At 45.0% G+C, this 12346-nt stretch overlaps 1 protein-coding gene across 4 annotated transcripts in view; it reads right to left on the bottom strand.

Moving 5' to 3' along the window:
- The window catches only part of LOC112247935 (glutamate receptor ionotropic, kainate 1), a 135737-nt gene that overhangs the window by 33315 nt on the left and 90076 nt on the right, over nt 1-12346 (bottom strand). For all 4 annotated transcript variants that reach the window (XM_042296496.1, XM_042296494.1, XM_042296493.1 and 1 more), the window contains exons 5-8: nt 10029-10210; nt 8607-8660; nt 6005-6178; nt 1563-1706 (exon numbers count right to left, since the gene is read on the bottom strand). In XM_042296496.1, the coding sequence (XP_042152430.1) occupies nt 1563-1706; nt 6005-6178; nt 8607-8660; nt 10029-10210 (554 nt within the window). The remainder of the gene's footprint in view (nt 1-1562; nt 1707-6004; nt 6179-8606; nt 8661-10028; nt 10211-12346) is intronic.

The raw sequence follows: 12346 nt of genomic DNA, 5'->3' as shown, positions 1-12346 counted from the left end.
GAACTGGAGGCATCGCCCTGGGGGAGCTTCTGACCGACTTGTACTGTGTGTGCAGTGTTTGTTGTAACCCCTCCAGTTAACTGATAGTAACGAGTGATTCATTTAATACTGACTTCAGGTTTCGCTGGTGTTGAATTTCCAACACATAAACATTTGAACCAATATTACCGCACTACACACCTCCATGTAGTGTACTACTGACAGGTAACACCTCTTCAGTCATTGTCAAACACATGCAAGGCATGATTTCCTCCATTGTGAAAAACAATTAAGAACTTAATGACACACACACACACACTCCACACCTTTGGTAGGATCTGGTCTTAACTCCATTCTCTATAGACCACCAGTGATTAAATAAGATGAAGGCAGTGAGATGTGAAAGAATGGATGAAGGAGTGTGAAAAGAAAGGAAAGAGGCATGAAGGGAGGTGAGAACAAATAGATTGAAGGATCAAGTGAGCAGGGAAAATAATTGATTGGATTTATATAACACTTTTCTACCGACTGAGGGACTTTTACATAGTAGAAGGGGAAACTCACCTCATCCACCACCAATGTCCAACCATTTTGTGCCAGAACGCTCACCACTCATCAGCTATCAGGTGGAGAGTGATATATGCCAATTAGGAGGATGCGTAGGTGGCCATGGTGGAATGGGGCCAGTTTGGGAATTTAGCCACGACACTAGGGTTAACAGCCGTACTCTTACGAAAAGTGCCATGGCATTTTTTTTTAAATGACCACAGAGAGTCAGGATACCAGTTTAACATCCCATCCGAAAGATGGCACCTTATGCAGGGCAATGTCCCCAATCACTGCCCTGGGATTGCCTTAGACCAGAGGAAAGAGTGCCCCCTACTGGACTTCCAACACCATCTCCAGCAGCATCTGGTCTCCCATCCAGAGATCAACCAGGACCAACCCCCCCAAGCCAGCAGTGGGATGCAGGGTGGTATGCTGCTGACATAAGGGGATGAAAGAACAGAGGGAACGATCAAGTGAGGCGGGAAAGAGGAGGGAGTGAGGAATGAGGGGAGGTGGGTAAGAGAAGGGAGTGAGGGATGAGGGGAGATGGGTAAGAGAAGGGAGTGAGGGATGAGGAGAGATGGGTAAGAGGAGGTAGTGAGGGATGAGGAGAGATCGGTAAGCGCAGGGAGTGAGGGATTAGGGGAGGTGGGTAAGAGGAGGAAGTGAGGGATGGGATGAGGGGGAGGATGGGAAAGAGGAGGGAGTGAGGGATGAGGGGAGGTGGGAAAGAGGAGGGAGTGAGGGATGAGGGGAGGTGGGAAAGAGGAGGGAGTGAGGTGGGAAAGAGGAGGGGAGGGATGGGATAGAGGGGAGGGTGGGAAAGGTGGGAAAGGAGGGAGTGAGGGGGGTTGAGGGTTGGGGAGGTGGGAAAGAGGATGGAGTGAGGGATGAGGGGAGGTGGGAAAGAGGAGGGAGTGAGGGATGAGGGGAGGTGGGAAAGAGGATGGAGTGAGAGATGAGGGGAGGTGGGAAAGAGGAGGGAGTGAGGGATAGAGGGAATACTCCATTATATAGTGGCTTGCCTCACTCACCTCTTTGAACATGTTCATGAATCGTGCTCCGAAGCGCCAGGGTTTGTGTCTGTGGCACTGCAGTGAGCTGACAGTGATCTGAGTGGAGAGCTGGGAGGCTGCTGCCACCATGTACACAGCATCATACATCAACGCTGCCTCAGTCTGGAAGAGATGTGTTTAAAAAAAAAGTTGGCTTTAATTGATCTCAATAGTGTACGGCAGGAGTAGGCAACCCTGGTCCTGGAGGACCACAGGCACGTCACGTTTTTGATTTACAGAGCCTTCAGAAAGTATTCATACCCCTTGACTTATTCCACATTTTGTTGTGCTACAGCCTGAATTCAAAATGGATTAAATATATTGTTTCCTCACCCATCTACATACAATACCCCATAATGACAAAGTGAAAATATGTTTTTAGATTTTTTTTGAAATTGATTGAAAATGAAATACAGAAATCTCTCATTTACATACTGTAAGTATTCACATCAATACATGTTAGAATCACCTTCGGCAGCGATTACAGCTGTGAGTCTTTCTGGGTAAGTCTCTAAGAGCTTTGCACACCTGGATTGTACAATATTTGCACCTTATTCTTTAAAAAATGATTCAAGCTCTGTCAAGTTTTCTGTTAATCATTACTAGACAGCCACTTTCAAGTCTTACCATAGACTATAAAGTAGATTTAATTCAAAGCTGTAACTAGGCCATGGAGGAACATTCAATGTCGTCTTGGTAAGCAACTCCAGTGTATATTTGTGTTTTGGGTTATTGTCCTACTAAAAGGTGAATTCATCTCCCAGAGTCTGGTGGAAAGCAAACTGAACCAGGTTTTCCTCTAGAATTTTGCCTGTCCTTAGCTCCATTCTGTTTCTTTTTTATCCTGAAAAACTCCCCAGTCCTTAATGATTACAAGCATACCCACAACATGATGCAGATAGCATTGCAAAATAAATTTAGAAATCTATGTTATTCAATTATTACACACCAACGAGCGTCTGATTTGCCAGGGGCTAGGAGGGTTCTATTTCTGACGAAGATCGCGCTGCAAGTCCTGCCTCTCCCATCTCCTCATTGGTTTATAGAAGCAGATACCCACGTTATAGAAGCAGATACCCACGTCCCATCTCCTCATTGGTTATACCCACATGGGTGACTCAAAGACGAGTGAGGTCAGTGGCTGTAATGTACCTAATTTATGAAAGTTGCCAATCGCAATATAAAGTCAAGAGAAGAAAAAGCCTGGAAGGATGCGAGATGACTAGAAACGATTCGGTTGACCGTTTTATGTGTGGATTAATTGGCGGCGTAGAGGACCTTGTGCATTTCAGTTAAAATAACAACTCTATGTTTATATACCAGGACAAATTAGCTAGCAACAGCAAGCTAGCTAAATAAGACAAATTAGTTAGCGAGTTCAAGCTAACTAGCTAAAGTGCCATAAATGTTTAATGCTTTTTGACCTGTCCTCAAATTGATATAAATGGTTCAGAGTTTGTTTTGATATTTTAACCTGCGTGTTGTGATCGTGTTTGGTGTGGGGGAACAAAATACATTTACCCACGAAGGCGCACGCGCGCAACCGGTTTGGGTTCCGTGTAAGGATATATGGACAACTACAAATACCTAGGTGTCTGGTGAGACTGTAAACTCTCCTACCAGACTCACATTAAGCATCTCCAATCCAAAATTAAATCTAGAATTGGCTTCCTATTTCGCAACAAAGTATCCTTCACTCATGCTGCCAAACAAACCCCCGTAAAACTGACTAACGATCCTTGACTTCGGCAATGTCATTTACAAAATAGCCTCCAACACTCTACTCAGCAAACTGGATGCAGTCTATCACAGTGCCATACGTTTTGTCACCAAAGCCCCATATACTACCCACCACTGCGAATTGTATGCTCTCGTTGGCTGGCCCTCGCTTCATAGTCATCGCTAAACCCACTGGCTCCAGGTCATCTATAAGTCTTTGCTAGGTAAAGCCCTGCCTTATCTCAGCTCACTGGTCACCATAGCAGCACCCACCCGTAGCACGCGCTCCAGAAGGTATATTTCACAGGTCACTCCCAAAGCCAATTCCTCCTTTGGCCGCCTTTCCATCCAGTTCTCTGCTGCCAATGAAGTCACTGAAGCTGGAGACTCATATCTTCCTCACTAACTTTAAGCATCAGCTGTCAGAGCAGTTTACAGATCATTGCACCTGTACATGGCCCATCTGTAACCCATTTTGCTTCTTTGCACCCCAGTATCTACTTGCACATTCATCTTCTGCACATCTATCATTCCAGTATTTAATTGCTATATTATAATTATTTCGACCACTATGGACTATTTATTGCCTTACCTTCCTAATCTTACCTCATTTTCACACACTGTATATAGACTTTTTCTACTGCATTATTGACTGTACCCTTGTTTATTTGTAACTCTGTGTTGTTGTTGCACTGCTTTTCTTTTTCTTGGCACAGTTGTAAATGAGAACTTGTTCTCAACTGGTCTAGATGGTTAAATAAATGTGAAATAAATAAAATAAAAAAATGAGTTCGGATTGGTTTGCCGTGTAGCACACTTCTGTCTATAACATGAGTTGGTCCAGTATCTAACACATTCTTTATTTTGAAAGATATCACGTAGTAGAACTGCATAATTGTTGTACTCCACTTTCTGGCGGACCGAAATTAGTTGAATTGGAGTTTTATTGCAATTATGCAGACGGACTCGGAAAGAAAACACACAGAAGAATGTTGTATAAAACATCTCCGCAGTACATCTTCAAACTAAGGGAGAAGCATCCGTCCATATGTACGGGTAAAATTATCTAGTTAGCTACATTTTCAGATATTAGAAGTTTCTAATTTTGTCAGAAAGGTGTTTTCATTTCACGTTAAAATGCACTGTTAGCTAGCTAGCTAACGTTACGTGTATGATCTGTGTAGTAATATTATTTGTATCTCAGAGGTATTTGCATTGCTAGCTATAGCTTAATGTTAGTTAGCTAACATTGAACCTGGTTGAATAGCAACCTGCAGATAGGTAGTAACGTTATGAGTTGGGATTATGGTTCATTGTTTAGCTAGCTGGCTACATGTCTTAACAAAAGACTCCACTATGAAAGTAACTATTTCAAAATAATGTTTATGATGTCACTACGACAAATGTTGACAGATGTAGCTGGTAAATTCGCTCTGGCTATCTACTCCGATTTCAAAGCACTCTCGTCTGAGTGTGCTAGTGCACAGAATAACTGCCGAATTTACGAATGCTCAACACCCGTTGAATATGACCGGTGTCAGTAAACGTTGACAAAAAAAACATAATAAAATGATTGCTTGCAGCACAGTTGCAGTCACAAATGCTCTGGATAACATGAAAACAGCCTAACCAGCTCTGCTGGGGAGAGTAAAATGGTCAGAGTGGAGTGTTCTCTCATTTGTGTCTGGAAGTAGCTAGCAAGCTAGCCAATGTTAGCCAGTTAGCTTGGGTGCGTGACTGCTGTTGTTCGGTCAGAACGCTCAGATCAACCCTACTCCTCGGCCAGAGCCTCCAGTGTGCTCTCAGAACGCTCAGATCAACCCTACTCCTCGGCCAGAGCCTCCAGTGTGCTCTCAGAACGCTCAGATCAACCCTACTCCTCGGCCAGAGCCTCCAGTGTGCTCTCAGAACGCTCAGATCAACCCTACTCCTCGGCCAGAGCCTCCAGTGTGCTCTCAGAACGCTCAGATCAACCCTACTCCTCGGCCAGAGCCTCCAGTGTGCTCTCAGAACGCTCAGATCAACCCTACTCCTCGGCCAGAGCCTCCAGTGTGCTCTCAGAACGCTCAGATCAACCCTACTCCTCGGCCATAGCCTCCAGTGTGCTCTCAGAACGCTCAGATCAACCCTACTCCTCGGCCAGAGCGTCCAAGTGTGGCTCTGAACGCTCCGAGTGCGAAACACTCAGAATTTACGAACAGACAATCTGACAACGCTTTGAGTTAACCAACGCCCAGAGCACACTCTGGCACTCCAGAATACATTTACGAACACACACGTACTATAAACCAGCCTTTAGTCTTGAACTCTTTGGTTGTTTAGTACATGGCCTAACATGTGAATCCTTAAAGAGATGGGTGGGGCTAAAGCTTAAGAGGCTGTGAACAATGCTGAATGGGTGTAGACAAAGAAGAGGTCTCCAGTAGGTACCAAAACATTCAAGGTGCATTTTCTCAAAAGTGAGGTTACAAGTTTATCAACTTTCAAAGCAAAATTACTTTCCAATTGTTCCTCAACTGTAGTGTATGATCTACCATTTTCTAGCTCTGAGTCTCTACTTTAATCCAATGTAAAAAACACAATTTCAAATGTTGCTACATAAGCCCGAATCAAGCCGGTCGGTAACATATTAAATGTAATACTTCTCAACAAAATCCCATATTTTGGTCGCATTAACCTTGGTCAACATTTGGCCAACGTACCGTCATCATGCCATCCAGCATGCCCGTCTCTGGTTTGGGCGGGGCTTGCTGGCGCTCCATGGACCACTTGTCGACCACGGAGGCGACCTGGGGGTTGTCTATGTTGAGGAGGCGGAATCCGGTCATGTTCACACCACTGTACCTGTACGGCTCCAGGTCCAGAGCAAATAGGTCCTGAGGAAGGAGAAACACCTGGAGTTAGTAACTAGCTATTTTCTGTGTGGTCAGTCAGTGGCACAAGGTTAAATAACGTGGTCAGGGTAAACTCCAGACTCCTATAACCCTCAAAACGATTGACCTTTCAGCCCTATCAATAATCCTCAAAACAATGGACCTTTCAGCCCTATCAATAATCCTCAAAATGATTGACCTTTCACCCCTACCTATAATCCTCAAAACAATTGACCCTTCACCCCTACCTATAATCCTCAAAACAAATTGACCTTTCACCCCTGCCTATAATCCTCAAAACAAATTGACCTTTCACCCCTGCCTATAATCCTCAAAACAAATTGACCTTTCACCCCTGCCTATAATCCTCAAAACAAATTGACCTTTCACCCCTGCCTATAATCCTCAAAAGAAATTGACCTTTCACCCCTGCCTATAATCCTCAAAACAATTGACCTTTCACCCCTGCCTATAATCCTCAAAACAATTGACCTTTCACCCCTACCTATAATCCTCAAAACAAATGGACCTTTCAAAGGATATACTCAGAGAGACTGCAAACAATGGGAGAAGAATGTAATATGTAATACCATGGCATTTGAGCAAAGTACACATGTTACTATTCCGTTAGATTTCAACACTGTGTTCACCAGCAGTCTTTATATTACCTGTGTCTGGAGACCAGTGTCTGGAGACCCGTGTCTGGATACCCGTGTCTGGAGACCCGTGTCTAGATACCCGTGTCTAGATACCCGTGTCTGGAGACCCTTGTCTGGAGACCCGTGTCTAGATACCCGTGTCTAGATACCCGTGTCTAGAGACCCGTGTCTGGAGACCCGTGTCTGGAGACCCGTGTCTAGATACCCGTGTCTGGATACCCGTGTCTCGATACCCGTGTCTGGATACCCGTGTCTGGAGACCCGTGTCTGGAGACCCGTGTCTAGATTCCCGTGTCTGGAGACCAGTGTCTGGAGACCCGTGTCTGGATACCCGTGTCTGGAGACCCGTGTCTGGATACCCGTGTCTGGAGACCTGTGTCTGGAGACCCGTGTCTGGATACCCGTGTCTAGATACCCGTGTCTGGATACCCGTGTCTGGAGACCCGTGTCTAGATACCCGTGTCTGGAGACCCGTGTCTAGATACCCGTGTCTGGAGACCCGTGTCGTGTCTAGATACCCGTGTCTGGAGACCCGTGTCTAGATACCCGTGTCTGGAGACCCGTGTCTAGATACCCGTGTCTGGAGACCCGTGTCTGGAGACCCGTGAGATACCCGTGTCTGGAGACCCGTGTCTGGAGACCCGTGTCTGGATACCCATGTCTAGATACCCGTGTCTGGATACCCGTGTCTGGATACCCGTGTCTAGATACCGTGTCTGGAGACCCGTGTCTGGAGACCCGTGTCTGGATACCCGTGTCTGGATACCAGTGTATAGATACCCGTGTCTAGATACCCGTGTCTAGATACCCGTGTCTGGATACCCGTGTCTGGATACCCGCGTCTAGATACCTGTGTCTGGAGACCCGTGTCTAGATACCCATGTCTGGAGACCCGTGTCTGGAGACCCGTGTCTGGAGACCCGTGTCTAGAGACCCGTGTCTAGAGACCCGTGTCTAGATACCCGTGTCTAGATACCCGTACTTGAGGTCTGAATTGTAAGAATTTGGGGTATTTGAAAAAATGACATTTTATTCTATGTGACATTTCTAAAAATGTAGTATGCTTTAAATGCCAGTATTTCCTACTCATTTAGGCTTTTCATCTAGCAGAATTCTCTGCACACTATTGAGGAAGAGAATCGTATTTCCGAAACCCACGTGTTTTGACAACAGCTGATAATCAGCTGAGAGGGACGCGCTGTACCAAAATGAACCAATGGCAGGAATCAATGCAATTGCACATTTAGATGAGGTTGTCACGCCCTGACCTTAGAGAGATGTTTTATTTCTCTATTTGGTTAGGTCAGGGTGTGATTTGGGTGGGCATTCTATGTTTTCTATTTCTTTGTTTTTGGCCGAGTGTGGTTCCCAATCAGAAGCAGCTGTCTATCGTTGTCTCTGATTGGGAATCATACTTAGGCTGCCTTTTTCCCACTTAATGTTGTGGTTAATTATTTATTTTCTGTGAGTGTTTGTGTGCGCCACGGTCGGTTTCTGTTTACCTGGTTTTTTGTTGTTGTGACGGTTTCACTCCTATTAAAGATGTGGAACTACATGCACGCTGAGCCTTGGCTCATTTATGACAGGGAGTTTGAAGACAGCGAACGTGACAGAGGTATTCTCAGTAGCAGGAGACAAGTACTCTGGTTATTTGTTACTTACTGCATTCGCTTTGACCAAACAGTACGTTCTACATGGTATGAATACGATTAGTACACAGTGTGCCGTTTATACATACGGCCTGAATCAAAGTAATAAAACAATGTTCTTACCAGAGTAGTGAAGAAGAAGTGGTAATACTCAGTCATCATCCCCATGGACATGATCTGTATAGGCGAGACAGAGAGGATGAGTCCCAAAGGGCACCCTATTCCCTATGTATTGCACTACTTTTGACCAGGACCCATAGGGCTTTGGTTTAAAAAGAAGTATACTATATAGCAAATAGGATTCCATTTGGGACCGAAGAGATAGACAGAGCTCAGCTCACACACCGCTAGTGTTCTGCCCAAGCCAGCACAAATCACATTTACTAGCTTAAACTCCATCCATCCATAACTATAGCCATACCTCTGGGCCCACTGCAAATTACACACTTCCTCCGTTTCTAGCAGGGGCTCATTTTGTTTGGTATGCACGCTGTGCATTTAGGTGACTGTATGAGTAATAAATGTCTCAATTGGTACACATTTGTGTGGTGTTTCCATTCATCTGTTTCACAGCTACTGGTTTTAAATGTGTGTGTCTGAATAGAAACAAGCTCAATTTGGCATTGGAAATGAACATACTGTAGGATTTCTGCAGGGGATAGAAAATCGACTAATCTGTCTGGCCACAAAATCCAAACTGGAATTGTGTTTAAGAGGAAAGGAGATGAAAGGAGAGGAAGGGAGAGGAAAGGAAAGGAAAGGAAAGAGGAAATTATAGGAAATGAGGAGAGGAAAGGAGGGAAAGGAAAGGAAAGAGAGAGAGGAAAGGACAGGAGAGGAAAGGACAGGAGAGGAGGAAAGGAAAAGAGAGGAAAGGAGAAGAAGGAAAGAGGAAAGAGGAAAGGAAAGGAGAAGAAAGGAGAAGAAAGGATAGGAAAGGAGAGGAGAGGTAAGGACAGGAGAGGAAAGGACAGGAGAGGAAAGGAAAAGAAAGGAAAGGAAAGGAAAGGAGAAGAAAGGAGAAGAAATTATAGGAAATGAGAGGAGAGGAGAAGAATTATAGGAAAGGATAGGAGAGGAAAGGAGAAGAGAGGATAGGAAAGGAGAGGAGAGGTAAGGAGAAGAAAGGATAGGAAAGGAGAGGAGAGGTAAGGAGAAGAAATTATAGGAATAGGAGAGGAAAGGAGGAAAAGGAAAGAAGAAAGGAAAGGAAGGAGGAGAGGAGGAAAGGAAAGGAAAGGAGAGGAGAAGAAAGGAGAGGAGAGGAGAGAGGAGAGGAGAGAGAGGAGGAAACAGGAGAGGGAGAGAAGAAAGGGAGAGGAGAGAGAGAGGGAGAGGAGAGGAGAGGGAGAGAAATTATAGGAGGAGAGGAGAAGAGAGGAGAGGAGGAGAGGAAAGGAGAGGACAGGAAAGAGAGGAGAGAGGAGAGGAGGAGGAGAGAGGGAGAGAAATTATAGTAAAGGAGAGGAGAGAGGAGAGGAGGAGGAGGAGAGAAAGGAGAGGAAAGGAGAGGAAAGGAGAAGAAGGGTAAGCAGACATACTGACCTGTTTGAGTACGTCTGCGGAGGTCTGGTAGGAACAGTCGAAGATAACATAGAACTCTTTCCCCTTCTTCATCTCCTTTAGTAACGGCCGGGCGTCTTTACTCTCCGTCGGCAGCTGGCGAATCTTAATCTTGATGCTGTACCTGGACGGAGCTTTGATCAGCTCCTGAAGACGAATTAAGCCTGGGACAGAGAAAGGGAAGGAAATAAATACAGATATGTTATGGGTAAAAGGGCTTTACAAACCGATCTTGGTTCAAAGCAGATTAAAGATACAGTCCGGGGGATCTTAAAGCACTTACAAATTCCTAACATATCATACGATTTGGATGACGTAGGTCAAAGCAGTAAATTCAAATGTGACCCTTCAGATCAGACAACGTGTTTGAGAGATGAGTGAAGGACGAAACCAAACTCCAGCAATAATATAATATGACTGGAGAAGAACCAAACTCAAGGCAGCCCACATGCACCTCTCTGATTCAGAGGGGTTGGGTTAAACGCGGAAGACACATTTCAATTGAATACATTCAGTTGGACGACTGACTAACGTTAGGTATCCCTCCTTTCTCTTTCCCTTATTGATGTCACTTGTTAAATCCACTTCAAATTAGTGTAGATGAAGGGGATGAGACGGGTTAAAGAAGGATTTAAAAGCCTTGAGACAATTGAGACATGGATTGTGTCTGTGTGCCATTCAGAGGGTAAATGGGCAAGACAAAAGATTTAAGTTCCTTTGAACGGGGGAATAGGGTAGTAGGTGCCAGGCGCACCGGTTTGAGTGTGTCAAGAACTGCAACGCTGCTGGGTTTTACACGCTTAACAGTTTTCCATGTGTATCGGGAATGATCCACCACCCAAAGGACATTCAGCCAACTTAACCCAACTGTGGGAAGCGTGTGCCAGCATCCCTGTGGAACGCTTTCGACACCTTGTAAAGTCAACGTGGGGCCAGCATCCCTGTGGAATGCTTTCGACACCTTGTAAAGTCAACGTGGGGCCAGCATCCCTGTGGAATGCTTTCGACACCTTGTAGAGTCAACGTGGGGCCAGCATCCCTGTGGAATGCTTTCGACACCTTGTAGAGTCAACGTGGGGCCAGCATCCCTGTGGAATGCTTTCGACACCTTGTAGAGTCAACGTGGGGCCAGCATCCCTGTGGAATGCTTTCGACACCTTGTAGAGTCCATGACCTGACAAATTGAGGCTGTTCTGAGGACAAAAGGGGGGTTTGCAACTCCATATTAGAAAGGTGTTCCTAAAGTTTTGTCCACTCAGTGTAGGTAGTGCACTACCTTCTGAACAGGACCCATTGAGCTCTGGTCAAAGTAGCGCACTACCTTTTGAACAGGACCCATTGAGCTCTGGTCAAAGTAGTGCACTACATTCTGAACAGGACCCATTGAGCTCTCCCATTGAGTTACATTTGGGGCCTCATAATGTCTATGACCCTATTAGTAGTGGCCAGACTACATAATGATCCCACAACTCAGCACAACAATAACAATTAACCAGTAATATATAATCACACTATAACTTCCTAAACACAAAAATAACAATTAACCAGTAATACTTGTATATTCACACTATAACTTCACAATAAATATATCTAATTCAGGGCAATTTAACTGAAGCCTATTGGCCCTGGTCAAAAGTAGTGTACTAAATAGGGAACGAGGTACCATTTGGGATGCAGAGGGAGTGTACTAAATAGGTAATAGTCAGGGGGCTACAGGAGGGGATAGAGGGATTGTTTAGAGTAGGATGGTAGAGGGATTTCTTTAGAGTAGGATGGTATAGGGATTGTTTAGGGTAGGATGGTACAGGGATTGTTTAGAGTAGGATGGTAGAGGGATTGCTTTGAGTAGGATGGTAGAGGGATTGCTTTGAGTAGATCGGTAGAGGGATTGCTTTGAGTAGGTTGGTAGATGGATTGGGGATAGAGGGATTATTTAGAGTAGGATGGTAGAGGGATTTCTTTAGAGTAGGATGGTAGAGGGATTGTTTAGAGTAGGATGGTAGAGGGATTGTTTAGAGTAGGATGGTAGAGGGATTGTTTAGAGTAGGATGGTAGAGGGATTGCTTTGAGTAGGATGGTAGAGGGATTGTTTAGAGTAGGATGGTAGAGGGATTGTTTGGGATGGTAGAGGATTTGTTTAGAGTAGGTCGGTAGAGGGATTCTTTGAGTAGGATGGTTGAGGAATTGTTTTGAGTAGGTCGGTAGAGGGATTGTTTAGAGTAGGATGGTAGAGGGATTGTTTTGAGTAGGATGGTAGAGGGATTGTTTTGAGTAGGATGGTAGAGGGATTGTTTAGAGTA

Source organism: Oncorhynchus tshawytscha, linkage group LG13 (assembly GCF_018296145.1).
Source record: "Oncorhynchus tshawytscha isolate Ot180627B linkage group LG13, Otsh_v2.0, whole genome shotgun sequence".
Classification (NCBI taxonomy): domain Eukaryota; kingdom Metazoa; phylum Chordata; class Actinopteri; order Salmoniformes; family Salmonidae; genus Oncorhynchus; species Oncorhynchus tshawytscha.
This window is presented reverse-complemented; position numbering and strand designations above follow the sequence as displayed.